At 51.9% G+C, this 27,054-nt stretch overlaps 1 protein-coding gene across 1 annotated transcript in view; it reads left to right on the top strand.

The window, feature by feature from the left end:
- CAMK2A (calcium/calmodulin dependent protein kinase II alpha) overlaps positions 1 to 27,054 on the top strand; it is a 41,172-nt gene that overhangs the window by 4,565 nt on the left and 9,553 nt on the right. The window contains exons 2-13 of the mRNA XM_077137979.1: positions 5,340 to 5,394; positions 6,154 to 6,219; positions 6,328 to 6,400; positions 9,549 to 9,651; positions 11,075 to 11,158; positions 11,298 to 11,392; positions 12,342 to 12,464; positions 12,778 to 12,861; positions 14,348 to 14,390; positions 17,700 to 17,740; positions 22,373 to 22,405; positions 23,380 to 23,428. Coding sequence (XP_076994094.1) covers positions 5,340 to 5,394; positions 6,154 to 6,219; positions 6,328 to 6,400; positions 9,549 to 9,651; positions 11,075 to 11,158; positions 11,298 to 11,392; positions 12,342 to 12,464; positions 12,778 to 12,861; positions 14,348 to 14,390; positions 17,700 to 17,740; positions 22,373 to 22,405; positions 23,380 to 23,428 — 849 coding nt within the window. The remainder of the gene's footprint in view (positions 1 to 5,339; positions 5,395 to 6,153; positions 6,220 to 6,327; positions 6,401 to 9,548; positions 9,652 to 11,074; positions 11,159 to 11,297; positions 11,393 to 12,341; positions 12,465 to 12,777; positions 12,862 to 14,347; positions 14,391 to 17,699; positions 17,741 to 22,372; positions 22,406 to 23,379; positions 23,429 to 27,054) is intronic.

Here is a 27,054-nt window from a genome sequence, read left to right as displayed (position 1 = left end):
TACTATGAACAACTTTATGCTAATAAACTTGACAATGTAGATGAAATGGACAACTTCCTAGAAAGGCAAGTTCCACAAAAAAAAGTCCAGGATCAGATGGCTTCACATGTGAATTCTACCAAACATTCAAGAAAGTATTAGTACCAATCCTGCTCAGACTCTTCAAAAAAATTGAAGAGGAGGGAAAGCTACCTAACTCATTCTACGAAGCCAATATTACCCTCATACCAAAGCCAGACAAAGATATTACAAGAAAAGAAAACTGCAGACCAATCTCTCTAATGAATATAGATGCAAAAATCCTCAACAAAATTCTTTCAAATCGAATCCAGCAGCACATTAAAAGAATTATACACCATGACCAAGTAGAATTCATCCCAGGTATGCAAGGATGGTTCAACTTAAGAAACTCAATTAATCTAATACACCACATCAATAAATCAAAGCAGAAAAATCACATGATCATCTTGATTGATGCAGAACAGGCATTTGACAAAATTCAACATCCTTTCTTGTTGAAAACACTTCAGTGGATAGGAATAGAAGGGAACTTCCTCAACGTGATAAAGGGAATATATGAAAAACCCACAGCTAACATCATCCTCAATGGGGAAAACCTGAAAACGTTCCCCCTAAGATCAGGAACAAGACAAGATGTCCACTATCACCACTGTTATTCAACATTGTGTTGGAAGTTCTAGCCAGAGCAATTAGACAAGAAAAAGAAATACAAGGCATCAAAATTGGAAAGGAAGAAGTAAAACACTCACTGTTTACAGATGATATGAGTTATTCCTGAAAGTGGCCTCTATTGATGGGAGGGGAAGCTTTGAGTGTGGAAATAGCATTGGAGTGAGTCCTGCTGCCTGGCTTCCAGGTCTTATTCATTGCAGAGCTGTCTCTCCTTGAGCCAAGGAGACAAGCCCTTTGTCACCACCTTCACACACACTTCTCTTGGGGACAGAAACAGTGCAATTATGCAGGTTGTGCACTGCCAGCTCACTCAACTAGGCTGCAACATCTTGATGGAGCAGACTTTTTTTTTTTTTTGCATGAGCTGCCACCAGGAATCAAACCCGGGTCTCTGGCAGGCAAGAACTCTGCCACTGAGCCACAGTGGCCTGCCTCCCAGGGCAGCCTTTTATAACCAGCACAATGGCACCATCTAAGCTAGAGGCAGGCTCTAGAGAACCAGCAGTCCAACCTCCAATTGTTTCCATTTCTCTGAGCCCCTAAAGGGGTTGATGCTTCTGATCAGAATGTGGTTTTGGAACCCCAGTCTTCTGGGGGCTCCTACCAAGGGGCTTTGACTGTCTTCTAACAGTCCTTCCTGAGATAATTCTGGTCACAGCTGGCTTCTTGGACCTTTTCACACTCAGGATAGGGGAGCTAAAGTCTCCCACATGTGCCTCGGGCAGAGTAGGCACAGAGGGTCCACCACCAAGAGTTCACTTGGAGGAAATGGGAAGAGGAAAGGTCCCTTTACAAGACTTTATTTTGATACACAATAATGCAAGTTTCTTGTAGATAAATGAGAAGACTGATCATTTTTAAAGTATCTTTGGTAACGCCACCATCTAGAGCAAACGTTTTATGCTCTGTGCTTCCAGATTTTTCTTAAGTACACCAATACGTATTATATCAGGTCAGGTTCCCCAGATGCAGAGCCTGAAGCAGGGATTCAGGTACTCATGATTTACTGAGGGTGTGCACACAAGCATTCCCTGTAAGGGATGGGCGAAGCAGGTTAGAGAAGAGGAAGGATGTTGTCTCGGGGGAAGTCCAACTTTGACCTAATCCCAGGTAGGGGAACAGGGAGTGTTCTTGAGCATAAATCACATAGCAGTGTTGTCTCCTCCTTAGGCTAGAGGACCAGCCCTTCGTACCCCAACCCCAACAACCTACACCATTAGTCAGCCATTGGCTGAGGGCTGCAGATGAACTTGTAGGCAAGGTGACTTCATCAACCAAGGGAATTCTCCAGAAAAGGGGGCAACTGTGAGTTGTTAGCAGCCGGTATTCCCAGCAGCGAGGAGATGCATGCACTAACCTGCTAAAGGGATCTGTGCAGGGCTCCAAGGTAGAGTCGCCCAATTCAGCACAAAAAATATACTGGGTGTCCAGTTGAACTGAAATTTCAGATGAACAAAAAATGTTTCTTTATATGTCCCATGAATGTAATATTTGGGACATTGATAATCCAGAATTCAAATTTAACTGCATGAAATAAACCCTATACTAGCAGCATCTACTATACATAAACATATATGCTTTAAAAATTAAGCAGGCAACTTACCCTACTATACCTTAAGAGATTAAAATGGATTAATAGGTTGACAGAGAAATGGATAGAAATGTGGAAAAGCAAGTATAGGATCTAGGTGGAAGGTATACAGGTGTATGTTTTAAAATTTTTATAATAAACTGTTAGTAAAAAAATTAAAGCATGATTGTATTATATGTGCTATTAGGCAACCTGCTTCTATTGCCTTAAAATAATTATCTTTAAAAGTTTCAGTCATCATTTATAAATATGTATCATTATTTAAGAATTTTTAAAAAAATTTATTTATATTTACGTTTGTACCTCAATCATCTTCCATCCCATCTCCCTCTCCTCTGGGCACTCACTGTGGGGTAACAGATGCCTGCTCCTCAGTCCACCTTCCTAATTTTATGTGCAGAAATGGAGCCCATAAACCATTCAGGGTATTCAATATCCAATCAGAAATATGCAAATATTCAAAGGTTCGATGGCACTAGATTTATAGTGAAAGAAAAGTCTACTGCACCCATGACCCACACTGCTCCAGCTGCCTTCCCAGATGCACCCCACTCCAGCTTCTCTGTGTCCTCCCAGAGAGACTTAGGCTACATATAAGCTTAATTGCTTCTTTTTTAAAAATGCCTTGCGTACTGTTCTGTACTTTGCTTTTTCACCAGACAGTATAATTTGGAGATGATTCTGGACCAGTGGGTATGTAACTGCCATGGTGTAGTAACAGCTGAGTAACTTCCCACTGAGGGCTGTATCATAACTCACCACGCCTTCCCCCCACCCCCGCCACCCGTGGACACTGTGAGGTGGTGGCTAGGTAGGGTGTGAAGCCTGTCCTGAGAATGTGCCCTTGGCCGGCAGCTTGTAGAGCCCTCGGAGTCCATCTCAGGCCTTAGGCCCTTCCTTTGGAAGAGCAGGAAAAAATCTGGGAGCTCTGGGCTCCTGGGAGTCTTGTATCTGTTCCTGGTAAACAAGGTATGAAGAGGTGACAGTTTCTCAGCACGCCAGGACTCAGGGGCCGCGACACTCCCGCCTCCACCCCACACTGTTATTTCCTCAGAGCTGGGAGCAGAGCAGGGGGGCTAGCTCAGGGCTAGCACTGAGTGAGCACCTCCCGTGGGCCAGGCACCATGTGGCCTCACGGGACTGTCACATCAGTCCTGCCAGTCTCAGAGCTTCACTCTCATCGTCCACGCAGGGAATGGAGGCTCAGAAAGGCATCGCAGCCTGCTCAAAGTCACACAGCTAGTAAGTGGCAGAGAGCTGAGTGAGTCATGGGCTCTTATATATATAAGATATTTTTTATATATTTTATGTGTGTATATATTTTAATTAGAGAAGTTGCAAGCTTTCAGAAATATGCAGAAAATACAGCATTCCATACACCTATTATTAGCACCTTTGGTGTGGTACCTCTGTTACAACTGATGATCTTATAATTGTACTATTAACTCTACTCCATAGCTACATTAGAGTTCACTGTTTGTATTGTACGGTCCTATGTTAGTCTTTTTAGTTTTTATTCTAGTACATATATACAACTTAAAATTTCTTCTTTAAACCCTATTCAAGTATATAATTTAGTGCTCTTAATTACGTTTACAATGTTGGGCTACCACCACCATCTGTGACCAAAATTTTTCCATCACCCCAAATAGAAATCCTGCACCAATTAAGCATTAACTTTCCATTCCCCACCCTCACCCCAGCTCCTGGAACCTATATTCTAGTTTCTGACTCTATGCATTTGCTTGTTCTAAGTATTTCATGTGTCTGGCTTATTTCACTTGACTTGGTGTCAAGATTTCTTGGTGTTGTTGTACGCATCAGGACTTCATTACTTTTCATAGCTGAATAATATTCCACCGTACGATACACCACATTTTGTTTATCCATTTAACAGTTAATGGACACTTGGGTTGCTTCCATCTTTGGCAATTGTGAATAATGTTATGAACATTGGTGTGCAAATATTTGTTTGTGTCTCTGCTTTCAATTCTTTTGGATATATACCTAGAGGTGGGATTGTCGGGTCATAAGGTAGTTCTATACTTAACACTTTGAGTGCCAGACTATCTCCCACAGTGGCTGTACCTTTTACGTTCCCACCAACGGTGAAGGGATGTTCCTATTTCTTTGCCTCCTCTCCAACGCGTGAATTTTCGGTGTTCTTTTTTTTTTTAATCATAGCCATCCTAGTGGGTGTGACATAGTATCGCATTGTGGCTTTAATTTGTGTTTTCCTAATGGCTAATGATGTTGACATCTTTTCATGTGCCTTTTGGCTATTTGTATGTCATCTTAGAGAAATGTCTATTCAAGTCCTTTGTCCATTTTTCTATTGGGTTGTTTGTTTTTTTGTTGTTGAGGTGGAGAATTTCTTTCAACAATTTTTATTATGAAATATATACAAAAAAGCAATGAATTTTGAAGTACATTGTAACATGTAATTATAGGACAGATTTCAGAGTTTGGGATGGGTTACAGTTCCACAATTTTAGGTTGTTCCTTCTAGCTGCTTCAAGTCACTAGAGACTAAAAGAAATATCAATATAATGATTCAGCAGTCACACTCATTTGCTAAAATCCTATCTTCCCTGTTATGACTCCTCCTCCTCTTTTGATCCCTCTCCCAATCTTTAAGGGTGTGTGGGCTATGCCTGTTCTAACTTGGAGGATTTCTTTACATATTCTGGAAATTAAACCCTTATTGGGTATGTGGTTGCCAAATATTTCTCCCATTCTATAGTTTGTCTTTATGCTTTCAAGATGGAGCCATAGGCTCTTTCCATGATGTCAACCTTCCCAGCAAGGAAACTGAGGCCTTGGAGAGGGGAGGGGACCAAAGTTTGACGAAAAGAGGGGGCTTTTGCTTTTCTGTGATGCCAGAGCCCCTGTGAGCACTCAGGGGTGCGGTGTCCCCTTGGTCACCTGCATTTGCCAAAGCGCCTGAGACCCTGCTTGTGCTTTGTGGCTGTCTGAGGGATGTTGGTGATACAGGGGTGGGAGGGTGGGGTGGGGGCTGGGCTGCCCTGGGTGTAACTGGCTGCCCCTCCCACAGTCCGACTCCACGACAGCATCTCTGAAGAGGGACACCATTACCTGATCTTCGACCTGTGAGTCTGGTCCCACTGGGATGTGCCAGGGATGGCAGGGGCAGACTGAGCTGGGATGACCTCTCTGAGTCCCTTGGGCTGCAGGGTCCCAAATGTCCCCACGCTGGATTCAATTCCCTCTTCTGGTCTAGAAGTTCCCAAAATGTGGTAGGCCTGCTGCTCAAGCCATGCTCGTTGGTTTTTGTGATACATCAGCCCACACTTTTAACTTTTGTACTCGTGTGTATATATATATATATATATATATATTTTTTTTTTTTTTTCTTCTTTACTTAAGGCCAGTAGTCTGGTTTTCCTTTTTAAGTGATGAGATCAAGTTTCCTTTTGGAATATGTTTAAGTTTTAAGGTTAGTCGATTTAAAGAAAAGCAATAATGAAATGATAGGCCTTTGTGGTTCCTGGATTGGCAGCAAAATGCGACACTGGTCTCATTTGTGAAGAACAGCCCTGAGCCTCCCAGGAGCCCAGTGATCCCGAGGATGAGTTTCAAGTGTCCCACGCAGTCCAAACTCCAGCCTGAAGTCTGGTGCGGGGAAAGACAGGGCATGGAGGGGTGCAAGGGACGGTGTGCTGGAGCTAGTAAGTGGGTTGCAGCAGGGGGTGCCCCTGTCCACCTGTGGCCCTTTGGCCCTACCCTCCTCCTTTTGGGGCTGAGGTTCTGAGGTCCCTGGGGCCAGTCCACAGTCTCCTGGAGACGCCTCAGATGAGGCTGCACCTGTGGCCTCTGCGGAACGGGTGATTCCTCTCCTGTCTCCCCAGGGTCACTGGCGGGGAGCTGTTTGAAGACATTGTGGCCCGGGAGTATTACAGTGAGGCTGATGCCAGGTGAGTGCCAGGTGCACCTGGGAGGTGGCACCCAATGCAGGGGCACCCTTGCCTGCCCGGCTTCCGAGGAGGCCACCCTCACACGGTGATCCTCCCCCATGTCCCCAGCCACTGTATCCAGCAGATCCTGGAGGCCGTGCTGCACTGCCACCAGATGGGTGTGGTCCACCGGGACCTGAAGGTGAGTCCGAGTCACCGCCCCAGCCCCGCCCTTCCTGCAGAGCCAGGGGCATTAGCAGAGCCCTGTTAGCTTCCCTGACTTAGGCTGGGTGGGGGATATTTTCCCCACTGCTCGGATGAGGAAACTGGGCACAGGGACATAGAGCCTCTGGGTACCAGGCCAGGGGGCACACAGGTGGACGGCCAACGCGGATGGGTGCGGGGAGGGCTGGGTTCAAATCTCAGGTAGGCCACTTTCTAGCTGCACAGCCTCCAATATCTTAACCTCCCTGAGACTTGGCTTCTTTATGATGGGGTTGCCATAGCAACCTCTGCAAGGAGCTGGCGAAGATGTCAAATGAGATAGCAGTGTCTGGTCCCTAGACACGTTGTTACTCTTGTTCCTGGGGTCTCTGGAAAGCCAGAGGAGGAGAAAAGCAGGAACACCCCGCTCTTCCCGCTGGGAGGAGGAGACTGACAGGGCTCAGCAGGTGTGGAGACCAGGGAAGGGCACAGCCGCATGGCCTGGTCTGCCAGCACAGACTTCCAGGGCTCTCTCCACTGGGCCTGGTGGCATCTGCAGCTGGCAGCCAGCAACCTCACGCCCATTGGGCAGAGCAGAAAACTAAGGTCTAAAGAGCCCAAGGGATTTGTCTGAGGACGTGCAGTTCATTCGTGCCTGAGCCAGGACAGAAGCCGTGGATTTCTGACCCCAGATCCTGTGCCCTCCATGGACTGGTGCCAACAAACCACTCAACCCAGCTCCCACTTCTGCACTAGCCCCTTCTAGGGTGACCCTACCAGGTGCCCTTGGAACCTCTGCTTTTTGACCTTCAGTGATGAATCACGTATTTCCTTTGTGTTAGCCCCTGCACCCTAGGAGAATGTGCCTTCCGTCTTTCACGCTGTGAGGCTTTCACCAGTGAACCTCAGGTTGGCCCTCTGGGGCCGCAGAGATCAAGCCTCCAGCTCAGAAGAGCCCTGGAGGGACCTGGGACAGCTTGGTTGTAGCTCCCACTTTTCTGAAGGCTGCACCCGCCTTTCCCAGCCAGAGAAGATTGCAAACTGCAATCTCTTGAGACCCTGAGCCCCTCCCGGACATGATTTCCAGGCTCTCTTCACCCTGCGTGCCCTCCCTGGGCATGCTCCAGTGGGTCCAGGGCTCTCTTTGGGGCACAACGCTCTGAAGAGATCCTCTGCCCACTGCTGGCTGGCACGGACAGCCCATGACTTGTCACTGGAGCCCCAAACAAGCTCCTTGTGGCTTGGTGCAGACCACAGCAAGGCTATCAGGCCTGACTGCAGGGCCGCTGTCCCCGAGGGCCTGCTCCCATTATAGCTATGGCCCTGAGTGGAAGGAGGAAGGAGAGGCAGCCCAAATTTAGGCCACTCTGGATAGATTAATTAGTGGCACATTCATCAAATCAGGGCAGGACGGCTACCGAGACCAGGTCACGTTGGGAACACAGTCCCCGGAGGACAGAAGAGGCCTCAACGAGCCGGGCAGAGGGGAGCTCTATATGTTCGGGTCCCATCTAGTTTTGGGCAGTGAAAAGTCAGACTAGGGCCCCTTGGAGTGGGGGGAAGGGGCCCGGAGAGGATTGTAAACTGTAATCTCCTGAGACTCTGAGCCCCTGCACAGACAGAACATATGAGTACTAAAGTTTAGCAGGCACTTTCTGGAGGGCAACGCTAAATGCTGTGCATGGATTATCTCAGCTAACCCTGACCCCACCCGTGAGGGAGGCATTACCGTTTTGTTGTTGTTGTTTGTATGTTGTATGGTGGGGTCACAGTTAATTTTCTTCCATGGGACTGTCCCACTATTGCAGCACCATTTGTTGATTTATTTTGGCGTGGGGTGGGGGGGAAGTGCACGGGCTGGGAATCGAACCGGATCTCAAGCATTCTACCACTGAACTACCTTTGCACCCCAGTTACCCCATTTTTTTTTCTGAGGATGAAACTAAAGCTCAAAAAAATGAAATATTTTGCCCAAGGTCGGCAGCATAGAAGGGGAGGCATGGGATCTGAAGCAGAGACATCCCAAGGCAGAGGGAGCTTTCAGGCCTCCAGGCCCAGCAGGAGGTGGAAGAATCCTGGGGGCCTGAGCCGGCAGAGGAAGGGTGGGGGCGCCACAGCGGGAGGCCAGGTGAGGGCCCTTCCCAGGTCAGCTGCTGGTCCCAGGGGCAAGCCCCACCGTCTTTCAGCCTAGAGGGGCTAAGGGCATCGCTCAGGAGTCAGACTTTACCTCGATTCTGGCTTTAGCACTTAACAGCTGTGTGATTTTGGTCAGGTCACTTAACCTATCTGAGTGAGCCTCAACTTCCTCATCCTTATACATAATGACAAATACTTCTGCCGCTTACTGTCCTACACGTTGGTGCACAGTGGCGGATGGGCAGGACTGGGACTCACCTTCTACTAGAGGCGACAGATAATGAGCAGGCACATGACAGATGGGAAAATCATGACCAGCTGCAATGAGATCTATGAAGGTAACAGCAAATGACTAAGTCAGAGGACACCTGAGGTTCCTCATTTTGACAGCATAGTCATGGAGAGCCTTTTCTAGGTGGTGACAGGAAGGTGAGAGGTGGCTGAGGAGAAGGGCCCAGGCTGTGAAGCTTGGAAGGAGATCAACCCAGGCAGAGGGAAGAGACTGTGCAAAGACCCTGTGGTGGGGAAGTGTGTGTCTGTTTCAGGGGCTGTAAGAAGGCCACAGTGGGAAATGGAGATACTAATCCCTACCTGAAGGGTTATTGTCACAATAAATGAGATGAGGTATGCAGAACACTTAGCCCAGTGGCTGGCACATAGCAGGGTCACAGTAAATGTTGCCTTTTCTTCCCTATTGTGGTAGTGACGGCTGTTTCCCCTCCCTCATCTGAGCCTCAGCTCCAGACCCAGAGGGAAGGGAAGGACAGGGGCTGGCTGGCGAAGGGAGGGCCTTCGTTGCAGAAGATGGAGACCTTGCTGTAGGGTGGCTCCCCTTTCTGGGGACTGATGCTCAGAGCCTATGGCTGCAAGTACTGGCAGGGAGCCCCTGGACTCCACAGCTACTCTTCCTGTAGGCCCAGGCCCCCCAGAGGTGAAGAAATTCTCAATCTGCTGACTGTTCTCTTGGCCCTTCCCTCCCCTTTCTCCCTCTTCAATCTGGTCCTGGGAAGCCCGAGAATCTGTTGCTGGCCTCCAAGCTCAAAGGTGCTGCAGTGAAGCTGGCAGACTTTGGCCTGGCCATAGAGGTGGAGGGGGAGCAGCAGGCATGGTTCGGTGAGTGGGGACAGGGCGTGGTGGCAAGGATGTTGGGGAGCCAGTCTTTGTTTTGACATGTCATCTCTAGGATGCCTCCACCAGAGCAGATACTTTCTTTTTATTTGAAAGTATCCCCAGATACTTTAAAATGGGAAATTTTATTTTTGTATGTATGTTGCCACAGTAAAAAACCCAAAAAACTAAAAGAACCCAACATCCATACCCCAGAAAATTTGTAACACTTGCTTCCAATAATAAAAATGACATGTACTCTTTGTAGGATCTCCTGGCAATTTCAATGTTATAGATTCCTTGGACTCTTTTTTTTTTTTTTTGTACGTTTTTTATTGTGAAATATAACATATACAAAAAAGCAATGTATTTTGAAGCACACTGTAACAAGCAGTTGTAGAAGAGATTTCGGAGTTTTGTATGGGTTACAGTTCCACAATTTTAAGTTTTTCCTTTTAGCTGCTCCAAGACACTAGAGACTGAAAGAAACATCAGTATAATGATTCAGTAGTCAAATTCATTTATTAAATCCTATCTTCTCTGTTACAGCTCCTTCTTCTCCTTTGATCCTTCTCCCAACGTGGGGATACTTTTTCATAGTGGGCAGGATGGATCACTGGTGAAGAGCCAGAGCTCTGGGTTCAAATACCAACTCTGCCACACACCTTGTAAGTGTGTGACTTTGGGCGAATAATCTGACCTCTCTGTCAAATGGAGATAACATGTTCCTCAAGAGCTGTTGTGAGGATTAAATGAGGTCAGGCCTATAAAGTGTTTGGCCTGATGCTTAGTCTATTAAATGACAGCTAGTCTTATAGGTATGTGCTAAAATATTCTGAGTGTCCATTATTTTGATGACTCCTCCCATCAATGCTGGGAGGTTTTTAAGATAGAAATCCCTAATTCTCCATTTGGCCCAGAAAGTAAAAAGATCTACCCAAGGGATTTGGGGACATAGCCAGAGTCAGGGACAGGACTCCCAACACCCCATGACAAGCTCTTGGAAGGGAATGGGGAGTGGCCAAGGACTCAGCTCCCAGCCTGGAGCTAGCAGGGCAAACTTGATTTCGTATCAGTTGATTGGTCATGACTGCTGGGAGGGTTGTGCAGAGAAGCTTCTGACACAGAGTCAGGACTCGCAGGCAGTAGTTCTGTGATTGATTAATGATTTCTGCCACAGGAGCTGGAGGGGGAGTGGTAATGTGTGCTTTGTATTTCTTGACCCTGGTCTACAGGCTTTGCTGGCTCCCCAGGCCAGGGCTTCCTGACCTTGGTCTGCTGGGGTTGTACGATGCAACCCCAAACTTTGGGGGTGTCTCCCCCATCTCCAGGGCAACCATCATCCCCTCTTCCAGCAGGATCTTGCTCCGGGTTACTTACGTGCCAACCTCTGTGTGTGTGTCTGCCTGTCTGTGTGTCTGGGGAGCAGGGTTCGCAGGGACACCTGGATACCTCTCCCCAGAAGTGCTGCGGAAGGACCCATATGGAAAGCCTGTGGACCTATGGGCCTGTGGTGAGTCCGTCCTGGGAGCTGGAAAGCCCTTTTATCCCTCCTGGCCATGCCTAGAGACCTCTGGTTCTCCATCCCTCCCCACCCACCCTTCACCTCTCCTGCCCTCATGGAGTTGAAGTTTCTCCTGGTCCTTTCCCAGGGGTCATCCTGTACATCCTGCTGGTTGGATACCCCCCTTTCTGGGATGAGGACCAGCACCGCCTGTACCAGCAGATCAAAGCTGGTGCCTATGATGTGAGTGTCACTTCTCTGTCGACCCTCCCCCACCCTCCCACCCTGATCCCTCCCAGTGAAAGTCAATGCTCCCGAGATCAGAGCCCTGGGGACACCTCCCTTCCAGCTTCCCACCCCACCTAGGGCCCCCGCTTCTGGGGCAGAAGAGGAACACGGCATGCCAAGTGATTGAGAGCTCAAAGTGATAGGATCTATCCCAAGGGACCCCAGAAAGCACAGTAGCACCAAAGTGGAGTGAGGAGTCAGAGTGTGGGTTCTGGAGCCAAGTTTTTATTTTTCTCTATATATGTAAAAATAATAATAATGGCCAATACTTACTCAGCACTCTTCTAAACAAGTCTTATTCTAGTTAGTCCTCATGCCAATCTATAACATAGGTACTATTATTCTCCCCATTTTACAGATAGGGAAACTGAGGCACAGAGCAATTAAGTAACTGCCCAAATCATATAGCTAAGAAATGGTAGAGCTGGGACTTGAACCCACAGTTTTACCTACCAAGCAATACTGTTGTTCGGCATAGCTGACACCCACAACCTTGCATTTTATGTTATATTTAATCCTCACAACATCTCTAGGGGCAGCTCAAGGGGTTACCTGACTAACTCAAGGCCACAAACAGGTAGAGGCAGAGCCAGGACTTGAACCCAGGCCTTCTGAGACTGAAGCCTGGGCTTTAACCATGGCCTGTTGCTCTCCAGGTTGATAAGGCACAACCTCAGACCAACAGAGGGGTTTTCCTTCCTCTCTGTCCATGTTCCAACTTGGGGTCAGTGGACCCTGTCTCGAAGGGTCCCTGCATTGAGAGTCCCCCATCTCCTCTTGGTTGCTGGCGCCCGAGTGGGCAGGCAGTGGGACCCCTGCCTGCTCCCCTGCCAGACAGGGGCTGGGGGATCGCAGGGGTGGCCTGGGGCAGGCTGGGCAAACCTGGCCCCTCTGCCCCTTCCAGTTCCCATCACCAGAATGGGACACTGTCACCCCGGAAGCCAAGGACCTGATCAATAAGATGCTGACCATCAACCCATCCAAACGCATCACGGCCGCTGAGGCCCTCAAGCATCCCTGGATCTCGGTGAGCCTTCCTCAGTGGGGTACCTCCAGGAACCCCTCCAGATCTCCAGATTAAGAGCCAAGGCGGGGCTCCAGCCATTTGGGAATGGGGTGCATCCAAGGTTGGCATCACGACTGGGGGTGCCATTGCCATTTAATGTCTGGTGCCAGGGGTGCTAAGAACTCTGCTGTATTTACAGCGTCCTTATAACAGTGAATTGTTCCCTCAAGATGCCAGCCATACTTCTCTTAATATACCCTGCTGAGGGGTGCCCAGGTAGGCCTGTCTTGCAGCCTGCCTCCTGCTCACAGACCTCTACCCCCGCTTTCCCCAGCACCGGTCCACCGTGGCCTCCTGCATGCACAGACAGGAGACCGTGGATTGCCTGAAGAAGTTCAACGCCAGGAGAAAACTGAAGGTAACTGGTCCTCTCCCTCCATATCCCCGGGAGATGGGAGTCGCTCAGCCTGGATCTCCATAGCGACCAAGAGACTCACTCATTAGTTCATTTGTTCGGCAAGCATCTGCTGAACATGTGCTGGCTGGGGGCTGCTGGCTGCAGGCTAGGCTTGGGTAGCCAGCAGTGAATGAGACCCCGCCCCTCCCTACTGAGGTCCCAGTCTAGAGGGGAGGATGGGGCAGTGGTGAGTGCTGTGACTGTCCAAACCTTAGGGCTGGGCGAGGAACCAGGGCTCCCCAGGGCAGGATCCAGGGAAAACTTCCTGGAATAAGTGGGGCTTAAGATGAGACCTGGCGGACACACTGGTCCCAAAGCAAGGTCAGAATGGATGAGTATTCCAGACATGGGGAAAAGCAGAAGTCTGGAAGCATGGGGGAGACCCTGAGGGGACTTTAAGTGGGTGGGTGGGACTGGAGAGAGAGCTTTTGGGGGAAAAGAAATGTTGGGGCAGGAGAGCTTGGGTGGGGGTGAGAGGTCCCAGCTGCAAGCTTGCGGGGCCCTGAGGCAGTTACAGCAGGACCAGAGGAGACCAGAACTGCCGGCTGCTCAGCAGGTCCTGTGTGCTCTCAGGGCTGTGACAGCTCCTGCCTAGGCCTTGCCAGGGACCGCACGAGCTGGTAGGAGGAGAAACCGAGGGCCTGGCCAGCTGGGGCAGAGAAGCCGTTGGGACGCTGGGGCATGATGAGCGGCAGATGCTGAGGCCCTGGCCTATTCAGAACCTGCTCACCAACTACTCCCAGGCCTGCAGAGGGGGGCTGGATGGGGCGTGGCCGGCATGACGTCGGGAGAGCCGAGTCCCACCCCCACACCTTGATGGGAGTGGGTCGGTATCACTGAGGGTCTCCAAATGTCAGAATCCGGGATTCTCATAACCATAGACTGTCAGATTCAGAGAGGGTCCAAATCGGGTCAGAACCAGACTGTCAGTACCTCGGAGGGCCTGACGGGAAAGCAGGGCCCCAGCCCAGTCTCCCACTCGACGGAAGAGGGCTTCTCCACATTAAGAACCCTCCAGGGCTCCAAGCCCAGGGACAGGGTGTTCAGCGCCCGAGCGGAGGATGAGGGGTGGAGGGCTGAGGGCAGAGGGGCAACGTCCTTGCTCAGGCCAGAAACGTCCCCCTGGCCTTTAGGAGTTCCCACAGGTGTCCTTGGAATCCATCCATCAGCCTTGACCAGCTGGCAGAATCTATTAATATCTGCTCCTAGGATGGCCCTGTCCCAGGATATGTGCCAGCTAGGGTCCCACTGCCCTCTGACTTCCTCGAGGGTTACGTGGGGGTGAGGACAAATGGAAGGGGCAATGGTATAAGGTTTGTCTGAATGAAGTACCTGCCTCCCCTTCTCCACTGCCCCTCCCATTTCTGTCTTTCCTCTGACCCCTCTCCTCCTGACCCCTCACCTCTGACCTCTCCTCTCCCACACTCCCTCCTCTAATCTGTTGCAGGGAGCTATCCTCACCACCATGCTGGCCACCAGGAACTTCTCTGGTAGGTGGTGGGACCTCAAAGTCCCTGACACACCCTGTACTCGTCTTCTGGGGGGCATTACCCTGGCAAATATTTGGGTGACCCCGGGCCAGGGGCCTTGGGGAGAATGGGGGCTGCAGAGGACCCCGTGGCTTGGGACTTAACCTCAGTTACCCCATACTTGTACCCAGAGGTCAAAGGTCAATGCTGGAGCCCCACCAGGAAAGGTTAGAGGTTAAATCTAGCTCTCCTATTTCACAGCAGTGCTGGGGTTCTCAGGCTGGGCCAGCTACAAGGGATGGCTTCTAATGCTGGGGACCAGGACCTCGCTGGACTGAGCCAGGCAGGGAAGCAGTACTGTTCCCCACCATTATTGGAGCACTGTGCTAAGCTGTGCTTTCTCCCAGGTGGCATTCATGACAAGGCAGTAAGGAGCTAGTGCCATCCCTATTTCCAGATGAGGAAACTGAAGTTCAGAAAGTGAGCTGTCATTTGCCCAGGTCACACTGCTAGAGAGAGTCAGGGGCTGCACTCAGCATGGGGTTGACGTCCAGAGCAGGGGCCCTGGACCAGGTCGGGTCACCAGGGAGTGGGGGGGAGGAGACTACCAGGCCCTTGTCCAAAGCTAGGCTGGTCAAGGCAGGAAGTGCTCATTTAGCTGTAGTGCATGGACCCAATGAGAGAAGGGGAAGAGGTTAGTGTCAGGGCTTAGGAAGAAACTTCCCTTGGCACGTTGGAGAGTGGTGGAGCCCAGCAGTCACCGGAGACTTCTCTCTAGGGAGCCTGCGAGGGCTGACAGGGCAGCTGAGTGGATATAGCAAAGCTTACCTAAGGGGCACTCTGACTCGGGCTCGGGCCAGCCAGAGAAGGCTGTAGCAGGCACGTGACCAGCCCCACAGTAAGGGGTCGGCTCTGAGGCACCCACAGCCCTGCATCCTCTGAGAGGGTGGATTTACCCAGCTGGGAAGAATGCCACCCAGAGGGGAGAAGGGACTAGAACTTGAGACTTGAGCTTTCCCATCACACTGGATTGCCGTCCCACTCACTCCCCAGACACGGATCCCATAGCTCCTTAAACTGAAAGATGAGCTACCCAGTCAGAATCTTTTTATAACAACAGAAGGGCCCCTAGAGAATTCCAGCCGGACTTACAAAATAGTGGCCGATGGGTCAGAGCCAGTCTCCATATGTGCTTTATGGGGCCAGGAGCATTCAAAAGTTTTGGTTTCCAGCATTTACAATTCAGGAGATTTCATATAAGAACCCAGATTTTGACTTCTCTTGGAAACGCCAGGCAGTGGAAGGTGGGGGCCGAGGGTCCTCAACCACAGGCCACCCCTCCCTCTGCTGTTGGGGTACGGCGGCGGTAGCAACACCCCTTGATGCATAGCTAATACAGACTTGAGAGGAAAGGGGCATGTTTCTTGTACTCAGGCCTATCAAAAGTGGGAATACCAAAGTCTGTGTGTTTTAAGAAAAAGGGAAAACTTTATTTTTTATCTTGAGGAAATAAAGTTTTTACCCTTGGCTGGTCCTCTTCTCTCATTTATGTTACCTGCCTGGCCACTGCAAGAAGTTAAGTTTGAGATCCCCATCCTAGTCCACCCCTCCTTCCCATCCCTCTGAGTTTCCCATTTTGCAGATGAGGGAACTGAGCCCTGAGAAAGAAATTGCTTATTTATTGACAGAGTCATGGCTGGAGCCAGCCTTTCTTCTTCAGCCTCAGCTCTGGCTAAGCCTCCACCCCCGTCCATCACACCCCGACCCGGGGGGGAAAGAGTCCTGGGAAGTCTCTCTGCCTGTGAGTCCCAGGAAAGACCGAGTTAGAAAAACCAAGTAGCTGGAGTGGGACTTGAAGAGCCCTGGGCTGGGGCAGCAGGGCCCCAGGTGCTGACTCACTACCTGACCTTGACTTGGGGCCTGTCGCCTCCCTGGGCCTCGACTTCCTTGTCTGCTAAATGGGGCTGCAAGCCTAGATGGTCCTAATGAAGCTGCGCTGAGGCTTTTGCTGGGGACAGGACTTTGTCAGACGGGGGTGGTGGGGTGGTGGGTGGGGAGGCGGTTCCGAGGTCAGCCCACTTTTTGTGCTTGTGATGCTGAGGTTCGAGGGGTGTGGTGGGTGGCGGTGGAGAGGGTGGAAAGATGTGTCTGGATGTTCAGGGCCCCTGGCTCCGTGGGGCTCAGAATTGGGATGGGGCGTCACAGAGGAAGCAGAAATGAACGTGGGCAGGAGGGAGAGAGCCTTGAGAACAGAAAGGGCCAGACGCGAAAGCCCCCCCTTGCTTTGTGAGGGGGAACATTTGGAGGGGAGCCCAGAAAGAAGGGTCCTCATCTGAGACGGGAGGGGTCCCTAGGAAGCTGGCCCAGCCATGAACCCCACCCCTTAGAGCCCCTGGGGTGTCAAGGTCCTGCACCCCACTGTTACCTCACCCTCCCCAGGCCCCTGGGAGAGGAACCATAGTGGCTCCCATTTATTGAGCACCTACTGCGTAGAGGTCAAGTGCTGCGCTAAGCACTTGATTTAAACCGTGACTCGTTCAACTTAAGACCTTTGCTTAAGGTCTGAAGCAGCCGGATGCCAGGCTGGGCAGGGATGGGAATTCCATGCTATTTCCTGGCTGATGCCCTCTCCAGGAGCTCTGGCCAAGAGGTGAGGAGGGAGGGAAAGGAAAATGACAGAGGTGGAGGCCTCCCTCAGAGATAGTGCTTTGATTTTTTTGCAGCCAGCGCTGGGCTCCGGAGTCTCAGGAGAAAGGCAGGGGATGGGCGCTGTGGCAGGGGTGGGCCCCGGAGGGGGCATCTGCTTCTTGTCACCAGCAAAACACGGCCTGCAGCTGTCCGGAGCTGGGCAGGGCTGACGCATGACCTCCGCGGCAGCGTGGGGCTAAAATTAGAGAGGCCGGGCCGGGGAGGGAGCGTCCAGCCCCAGGCGGGCAGCCGGCCTCCACTTGGCTGTCCCCAGCCCAGGGGGTGACCAGGGTCCAGAGGGAACCCCCAGTCTGGAGCCGCCGCCCCGCCGGCCCAGGACGCGTCAGACGCCTCCCCCCGGCCCACGGGGCCCGAGGGCCACGCTCGGGCTTGCTGAGAGCCCAGGGAACCCCGCAGCCGCCCTCAGGCCCCCAGATTCCGTGGGTGGCTGAGGAGCGGGAGGAGGAGGAGGGGGAGGAGGGCGAGGAGGAAGAGGAGGAAGCCTCCCCCACCCCGGCCCGAGGTCGCCGGCCGGCCCGTTCCCGCCCCGCCCGCCGGCCGCGTGGATGCTGCTCTTCCTCGCCCTGTGGGCCCTGGTGCCCTGCCTGGTGGTGGTGACCCTCTACTTTCTCTCCGCCACAGGAGGGAAGAGTGGAGGAAACAAGAAGAACGATGGGGTGAAGGTAAGCGCCCCGGCAGCCTGGCAGCATTCCCGCCGCCGGACCAGCCTTCAGGCCTGGGCCGCCCCCCCACCCCCCGCCCTGCGGATGGGGCTCTGGGCAGGTGTGGCCACACCTGCGGCTGGCCCGGCCCCGCACCCAGGAAGGCCTCTGGGCGCCCACCCGCTCAGCAGGCCCGCGGGGACGCGGCGGGACGGGCAGGGAGCCGGGCAGGTCGGAAGGAGATTTCTGGGGTTCTCCCGGGTTGGAGAACTGGTGAGCCAGGGGGTGTGAGGAGGGGACAGAGGGGGGCGTGGGGGATGGCCTCCTCCTTCCCAAGTGTGGTTGGACGGGAAAGCACCCCGGCCCGCTGGACACCCTGGTCCAGCCTGCAAAGCTGTGGAGCATCACTCCCCTCCGCGTTGGGGTCGAGAGGAGCCTCCTCCCCCCAGGCCTGCTGCATCAGTGCCAAGAATCCCCTCCTCCCCACACCTCCCTGCCAAGCCCCAGATGCCCGAGCTACTTCCCTTCCACCTGCTGACCCCTCCTTCCCATCTTTCTCTCTTCTCCTTCTGCTCTCTGGGACCTGTCCCCTGCTCTCTGCAGCTCCCCACTCCTCCCTGGCTGCTGGATCGCCTTGCTGGTTCTCCTCTCTTGACACCCTGCCTTTTTCAGGGTTCAGAGCCCTACCTGGCAGGGGTCCCAGGGCTGGGCGGTGCCCGGAACTCTGGGTGGCGTGGGAGGCTGTCCAAACACAGCCACCCAGGTGTGCTGGTGGTGCCGAGGCTGTGTGTATAGAGGCATTCACAGTTGCTGGTTTTGCTTTGTTGGGGGGCTGGGGGGGGGGGTCTGAGCTGGAGGTCAGAGACCAGGATTTGGGGCCTCATCACTGCCTGTGGTTCTCTGGCCAGAGTCTCCCCATAGACGTAAGGGGCCAGAGGTAGGAGGGGTGTGAACAGAAGGATTTTCAAGATTTCGGCTCTAACGACAAACAAGAAAGCAACAAAACCCTGCCTAGTCGTTCTCCTTTCTCATCTTGGGGAGTACATAATTAGTTGGTTATTAGCTAGTCAGTGGTTTTCAAAGTGAACTCATTGGAGCCCAGAGTTCTGGGAAGGCACCTCCATTAGCAGATGGGGTGGGGTGGGATGAGAAAGGGGGAGGCTGAGAGGAAAAGTTTGGTGCTTCTCAACCCCCTTCCGCCAGAGCCTCTCCGCATTAGTAGTCATTGTAGGTTGGTTAGGAGACCAGCAGCGAGTCCTCGGGTTTCCTCACTCATGCAACAAGGTTGAAAGGGGGGGCCCCCCTCAAAGGGCCATTTGTGAGGATTAACTAATACAATGTATATGCCGAGAGCTCCCCTCAGTGCTGGTGTGTGATGCGTGCAGGTTGCATGTTAATGTTATTTTTATCTGTTTGAGGAGTTGGACTTTTGGGTGAGATGTCTCTTGAAAACAAAGTTTGCTCAAGAAAAATATTTGGAAACCCTCATCTAAAGCCAACTCGATTTATAAAATCAACATATGCTCATCCCAAATCTTGAAATGGAAGCCAGAAGTGAGTTTTAGCTTACCTGCTGTTTTAGATTACACTTGAGTTACCCGTCCTGCACCCTGAATTGGAAAGAGTGACAGAGGGATGGCTGCATAGCATGTGGTGGCCAGGCTTGAGGCAGCTGGGGGTTTCTCTGATCCCTGGTGTACAGATGCTGGGCTGGGGATGCTCGGCCCCCAGGGAAAGCTTCCTCCCTGGCCCCAATTTTGGGGAGTGTGGGGGCAGAGGCCTCGGGCACTGGTGGACTGTGGCCCAGGTCAGTGGAGGGGAAGGAGGTGGTAGAGGGAGAGCCTGACCCTGGCCCACTGGGCTCCTGGCAGAGGCCCACTGAAGAGGCCCTAAGCACGAGGTCAGGAGGGGGCCTCCCCCAGGCTGGGTCTTGGAAGGAAGCTCTGGCTTAGCTCCTCCTGGGACAAAGCCAGGAAGTGGAGACTGTCAGAGGCAAGATGGGACTTTGATTGGTGCCTGCAGGGCTCTCAAGTGGGCACAGCTGAGCGAAGTGCCATTGCTTCCTGCAGCCCAGGATAGGCCCTGCCTGAATGACTTCCCAGGGTGGATGATGGGAAACTCACAGCTAGTTCTGACCCAAAGTCATCTATGTGGCTCAGTCTCCTCCCTTCCTAGGGATGGAGAAGGAGGAAGTTTAGCAGGAAGATGTGTGTAACCCAGTGGGGCAGAGGGGGGAGCAGCTGGAGAGAGCTCCAGTTGTCTTCTCACGATGTGGGAAGCAGGATCTCAAGCAATGAAGCCATAGGTTTGAGTCCAAGCTCCACAGATCCCCTCTGTGAAGACCTGGAATTGGTTCCGTCATCTGTGGAAGGGGCAGAAGGGAAGTTGCTTGTGGGGTGGGGGTGGGGGGTGGGCTGGTGAGAGGATGACATCAGAGTGGGCCTGGGGAAAGTCACAGTATGGGCTTCTTTCACTGACCCGAATTCAGCCGAGGCAGCGGTGGTGGGGATACATATTCTTCTTGCAAGTTTTTGCTGAGAGACAAACCACCAATTTCATCTGGAGCTTAAATGAAGAACTAATGATTGGTTCCAACGCTGGGGGGCAGCTGGCCCAGTTGGAGTTACTAGAGAAATTAGAGTGTAACGTACTTAATGGGCTTTTCGAGGTGAATTTTGTCCAGTACTCAATTTCTACCCTCCTTGCTAACTTTAGAACCATACTTCTACCTGTGGTTCTGAGAGATGTGACTCTTTTCATGACAGTCCCTTGTAAATTAAACTCTAAAGTGGTCAGTGTGAGACTGTTTTCAATTTCATCATTTGTGATTCAGAGAAACTGAGTCTGTCTATCTCTGGGAAGAAATGCCCCTCTTGGCCACCCCTAGGCCCCTCCTTTTATGAGGAGCCACCTCCTCAACCCCTCGGTCCCACTCACTGACTCCTGTTGGTGTCCCATCCGTGCCATTGTGACCCTCCCCCATGTCCCATCCTGTCACTGTGCGTCCAGCTCTGATGCAGTCTCTGCTCTGTGTTCCCTCCTCGTGTCCCACCTGGAACCTCCAGGCCCCTGTGCGGCTCCTCAGGTTTCTGCTCCCCACATGCAGGGAGCCTGGCTGAGCTCCAGCCAGGGGGTGAGGCCAATGCTAGGAAGACAGGAGAGGAGAGGAGAGAGTTGAGAAACAAGGAGACCAGAGCAGAGCAAAGGAGAGGAGAAGAGAGGAAAGGAGGGGCTGCCTGCAGGCTGTTAGTTGTGGAAGTCACACTGTCTCACCCAGCTGGAGAAGATGCAGGAGCTGTGAGCATTTATGCTGGAAATGCCCATTGAGCCACTCTTTTTTGCCACATCTGTGGAGGCTGCAGATGGAAAGCAGAGGCTTTTAGACTCCTAGCACCCAGAGGCCCACTGGCTATTGGAGTCAGAAAGCCTAGAATTTAGACCTGAGGACCCTCCAGGGATACCCAGTGTATACCCCTGGCAAAGGCCTACCCTGAAGGCACCTCAAGTCCCCCTTCTGCTCTTCAACAGTGTGGCAGGGAGAGAGGCCTCCTGGCCGCTGAGATGTAAGTGCATCCAGGAGAGGACCAGCCTTTGAAAAGGGCCCCGTACGGAGCCCTGGAGACCTGGGCACAGAGGAAGGAGCCCTACCTTCAGGGCCTGCGTTCCAGCTTCTGCTCTGCTGGTGATTTGCTGAGATGTCTTGGGCAGGCCACTTCACCTCTCCAGCCTCAGAAGTGTCAGTCTTCACCTTCAACCTTCTATGAATGTGAGTCTTTAAGACTCCAGGCTCAGAGAGCTGAGAGAAGGAAACAGTAATTACATCTGCCCTCTCTCTTTCTCTCTTTCCCTTGGTTCCATAGCCAATACAGAGGAAGCTACAAATGCAAAAAAAAAACAAAACAAAAAAAACTCAAACAGGTCAAATAAATCCAAGATCTAGGCTCAGCTTCACTTCTGGCCATGCCTCAGTTTCTCTATCAGCATCAAGGAGCTGAAGAGGCCAGTCACTGGGAAGTTGTGAGCACACGCAGGATTTCAAGGCCATTTAGAAGAGTGGTTCCCACACTGGGCCCTGCTTTAGCATCACAGGGGGATATTGTTTAAAATGGAGATGCCCAAGCCCCACCCTAGGCCTACTCAATCAAACTTTTCAGAGACTACCTGGTTCTTTGTATTTGCAACAAGTTCCCTAAGTGACACTGACACTCAGCCAGGAGTGAGGTCTCTCAACAGATTTAGGGGAGCCTAGGGGCAGACATTGGGTCTCATCTCCAGGCCTAAGAGGCCTTTTGTCCCTCACCAGCCTTGGATTCTGGAGGCCTTAGGCAATGGGAGTCTAAGACCCAGGATTCACTTCCCCCATCAGAGGTTGACAGGGCCAAGGCAGACTTGGCCTGGAGCGTGTTGGTTAGATTGGTGAGACCCAGGCTTGAGTCCATGAGGTCCCAGAAGTTCTGGCTGAGAGAGACCAGCCCACCAGGTCAGCTGTTCCCGATGACCCTGACTCCTTGCTCTGCTGCCGAGTCAGCAAAGGACCACCGAGGACGAGACCGAGGCCCATCCTCCTTCCAAACCTTCTCTGTCGTTCTGCTGTTCCCCGCTGTTTTCACGCTGTGTCTCTTCCTGTCCCATCTCTTCTCCTTGTTTTTCCAGAAAAGAAAGTCCAGTTCCAGCGTTCAGTTAATGGTGAGTGTCTGCCGTCTCCTAAACGCCGGTAAATGCTGGGCCTCGAACCCTCGCTCCTGCCTCCCTCCTGCAAGCTGCACTGGGAACCTGGGGCGGGGACAGGGTGCTCAGGGCGTGCTTGGTACGTGTGCGTTGTGTGACAATATGTATGTTGTGTGTGTGTGTTGTTTGCGTGTTTCTGTTAACACCTCCAACTCCGTGGCCTGGACCAACAGCCCGACAGTAGAACTGAGAACTTCCTTTGGTTTGAAGGTTGATTTGAACCCAAGTCCACATCCAGCCCTTGGCTTCTTGCTTCTCCTCACCCCTCTGCTCCAGAACTCATCTCAAGGCTTGATTTCTGCCAGTTTGGCGAGGGTGGGGCTTGGGTTGGCTAAAACAGTGGGCGTCCAGAGGCCCTTCTGGGGCTTCTGCAAGGCTTCCCCGCACCTGCCGGGGCAGAGGAGCCTGCCTCTGTGTAGGGGCTCCAGCGGCGGCACGGCGGCTCGGCGGCCCTCTTCTTCTGATTCCATTGCCGTCTCACTCCTCTATGTGGTTTTTCTCCCCTCTGAAAAGCCCGCCCTCTCTCATGCTGGTCCTTCCTCTCTCTCTACTCCTCTCTTACCAGTTTGCATACTCCTCCCCCATTCTACAGCCGCCATGGTGACCTTCTGCCCCTCCACATCTCCCTCTTCTCTTCCTTGAGCAGACAGAGCCCAGGAGCCCTCTTGCCCTCCTTCCAGAAAGGCCAGGGTTCTCCTTGCATCCATCCCTTCCTCCCCACCCCCACCACCCGCCGCCTGCTTAGCTGGGCCCTTCCCTCCTTAGGCTTGAAAGTCTAACAGGGTTTTCGGCACAGCATCTGGATGGCAGAGCCTGTGAGGCTGACGGGAATTGTGGCCACATCACCAGGCCCCTGGGGCAGCCCTGAGCTGGCTGTGCCTCATCCCCTTGCCAGGTGGGTCTCACCTACTCTCATGTTCTTTTTTTGGCAGGAATCTTCAGAGAGCACCAACACCACCATTGAGGATGAAGACACCAAAGGTAGGGAGGGACCTTGCCTTTGGGGGCTGGGTCCCCAAGGCAGACCCCCTTCACTGACTGCTTTCAGCTTCAAAGGGCCCCGAGGCCAATCTCCTGTTCTGCTTCTCTGCAATGAGCCTCAGCTTGGGCTCCTACAGATCCGGTCCACTGCGGGGCATTGTTCCCTCACGTGGGTCCTTGGGCCACGAGTGGCGCATGGCCGAGCTTTTCTTATTTTAGAGGTTATGTGTTTGTTTAATCTGCATTAGAAAATATTTGATTTAACATGTCCAAATCATAAATTTATAAATGGTATACCCTTTCCTTTTAAAATAAATGCATCTGAGGTTGGTTTGTTCTCTTTAAAGTGATATTAAAAACATGGCATGATGATAATAGATGGTGGGAAACAACGACTTAGAAAGTTCAATTGACTAGAGTGTGGGAAACACTGCTAAGGCCAACCCAAAAGGTAGGAGCAACTGTAGCCTCAAAAGCTCTTGGATGTGAGAGGGAGCAAAAGCCCAGATAACTGTGATGGGATAGTAAGAGACGGAGTAATAACAATCATCATAAGCGCTGCCATGTGTGGGCCCCTGCTGCATAGCAGGCACCGTTCCGCCTGCTCTATGTGTATTCGTTTATGCAAATCTTTACTACAGTGCAGGGAGGGGGTGCTATTCTCTACCCCATCCTGCAGCCGAGGAAGCAGAGAACAGGAGCGGTGGGGTCAATTTGTCCCAGGTCCCATGGCCCGAGCACAGGGCAGTTAGCAGTGGAATCCAGGCAGGCGGATTCCACTAACTGACATGTTGGGAGGCCCCAGGGTGTGGAGAGCACGCTGTGAGCACTGGGAGGGGAGACGGGACCCTCAGATGAGTTAACACGGTCCTGCTGGCCCTGCCCACACAGCCGGCCCCTAGTGCCCCCGGGCCGGGAGACAGGCGGACACAGGCAAAGGCACACCTGAGTGGTGTCAGAAGCACACAGGCGCTCATCTGAGATACAGAAAAAGGCCATCTACCGAGACCCCCTGGGAACGCAGCTGCGTCCATTGAGACAATTTTCAGGAGTTTAGATATTTTACCTCAAAAAGAATGAGGCAGTGTGATGGGAACCAGAGCGTTTTGTTGTGTAATAAATAGTTTCACGCAACTGCAATTCGGACTTTAAAGGAGCTTAGACACGACCCAAAGGACAGCCTCCTCCTGACCGCGCCAGGACGGCCTGGAGGCTGAGCCCCACCTTGTGTGGGTGTCCCTGAACTCACTGGTCACTCCCAGCTGAGGGGGCCGTCACCCCATCACCACAGCCTGGCAGCAGAGCAAAGCATTCTTTTATCATGGCACAAGGGACAGACCACAGACCTGTTAGGGTCACGCCAGCATTCCAAGTCCGCTCGTTCGATCTTTTAACCTCATTCTCGGCCCCGCAGATTCCAATTCGGTAAGTCTGTTGTGGGCTGAGATGTGTGAAAACATGCATCTTCAAAAGAGGATGCTCCCCCATATTTGAGCCTCACTGCCCAGATGGTACAAATTGGGCAGTGGGGTTCTGAGGAGACTTGACGTGACCTGAGAATTTTGGTCTCTCAGCAGAGAATGTGGACACGATCTGGCCTTGAACTTCTCTGCCGAGTCCTTTTGCTGGGTGACCTTGGACAAGTGCTCAACATCTCTGAGCCTGTTTCTTTAACAGGAAAGAGGTGGTAATAATTGTACCGACTTCGGAGGTTTGCTGCACGGATGAAATGAGAGGATGTATATAGGGTGCTCACACAGGGTTTGGCACATAATTGTTTAATTGAGTCTTGATTTCTTTTTTTGAAACTGGAGCTTGTGGTAGAATGACAGGAAGCCACATGACATCTTCTTAGAACATCCGTTTAGCTCAAAGGTTATTTTTAAGACAAATATTTAAATGTTAAACCGGCAGGAAAATATTATGAAATAGAGTACAAAATTTGTATGTGCTACTGACGTAAAATATGAGCCATCAAAGACATTTTTCCCCAGGGGTAATGGTTTTGGGCTGTATCTCTGAGGGCCCAGCATTTGTAATTATTAGCCTCTCCTTTAGAGAGAGGGTGGGAAAATTTTCCAAGTATTGAATTTTCATTCACCTATGCCCCTTTCACAGAGGAGGGTCTGAGGCCCAGAGAAGAGAAAGGGTGTGTCCAGGCTATTAATGCAGAACAGGGATGCTGTTCCCTGCCTCAGTTTCCCCACCAGTAAAAACAGCCCCAGAGGCCACATCTGATGGAGGCCACAAGCTTCACCCTGGATTTGGCAGGAGTGAGGAGTTCTTGTGCCTTCCCCAGCCTTTCCAGGCCTCAGAGAATGTTTCCAGAGAACCATTTTCTGGTGTTAATTTGTTAAATCTTCTTAGCAAGTGAGAATAGCAGCTGCTGGGATGGACTCGGACCTAATATTAAAGTTAATTAGAAACGTCATCCTTCAGGGAACATTTTCCCTCTAGCAAAGATAGGGACATTAATATTTCAGAGCACCTCAGGCCTACCACCCAGGACTTTCACCCTCTGGGCTGCACAGGGATCTGCCCGGCTTCCTACCCTCTCCTGTATCTCCCCTGGTCGGCTTGTGAAAAATGAATTTCCTCTCCAAACCAGAGAGCTACCTCAGATTCTGGGCGGAGAGACTCTGGAAAATATTAACCAGGAACACTGATCCCATCACAGCCTTGGCATGCTGTGTGACCTTGAGAGAGTGTCTTAATCTCTCTGGGGCCTCCCTTTTTCCATCTAAAGGAGAACATACCTGGCAGATGGGAAATGACAATGGTCACTCCTGAGCAGCTGCTGGGTGAAACCCTCACAAAGCTATGGGGCCAGTGAGGGTATGGAAGGGGCCTGGAACCAGAACAGCTTCTTCCAGATCTGAGGAGCATAAGGCCCCCAGATCTTCTGTCCTAAAGGATGGTGCTAGGGAGATTCTTGACCACCAGGCTTTAACTGGTGGGAAACTTGCTTTCCTGAGTGGGGCTGGAGGCATAGTCGAGTCAGGTACTATCTCTGGCTGCATCAATAGAGATCTGGTATTCAGAGTTGAGGAGGAGATAGAGCATTGCCCCAGCCCTGATACCCTGCAAAGCTCAGGCCACACCTGGGATCGTGTGCCCGCATTTACATTCAGAGAAGTATTCAGACAGGTCAAGGAACTTCGAAGGGGACATGGCTGGCCTGAGTCAGGGACCAGAAAGACACCAGCAGGAACCCTCAGCTTTGAGAAGAGAAGACTGGGGGAGGGGAGGCCATGGTGGCAGCCTGGGGGAGCAGGCTCTCGCCATGGACCAGAAGCCTAACTGGAGACTTTCACGAGAACAGACTTAGACTTGGAGGGAAAAGGAGGCTCAAAAGGTGAGAATTGTCCAACAATGCAGTGGGCTGCCTGCAGGCTGCAAGCCCCAAAATTCTGGCCAAGCCCAAACTGCTCTGTATCAGGCTGTTAGGAAGTGCCCTGGCTAGAGGCTGCACGAGGGCCCTCCAGAGGAGCTTCCGTTTTGGAGATCTTCAAATGACAAGGATCACTGCTCTCATTTGCGGAATGTCAGGCAAAGCTCTAATGTGCCATTATTTACCTAAATGCGCCATTATTTACCTAAATGAGTTAGCAAGGACCGTATATGTG

The sequence above is a fragment of the Tamandua tetradactyla genome, chromosome 20 (genome assembly GCF_023851605.1).
Source record: "Tamandua tetradactyla isolate mTamTet1 chromosome 20, mTamTet1.pri, whole genome shotgun sequence".
NCBI classification, from domain to species: Eukaryota; Metazoa; Chordata; class Mammalia; order Pilosa; family Myrmecophagidae; genus Tamandua; species Tamandua tetradactyla.
Note: the sequence above shows the minus strand (reverse complement) of the source record. Positions and strands in the feature narration are given on the sequence as shown.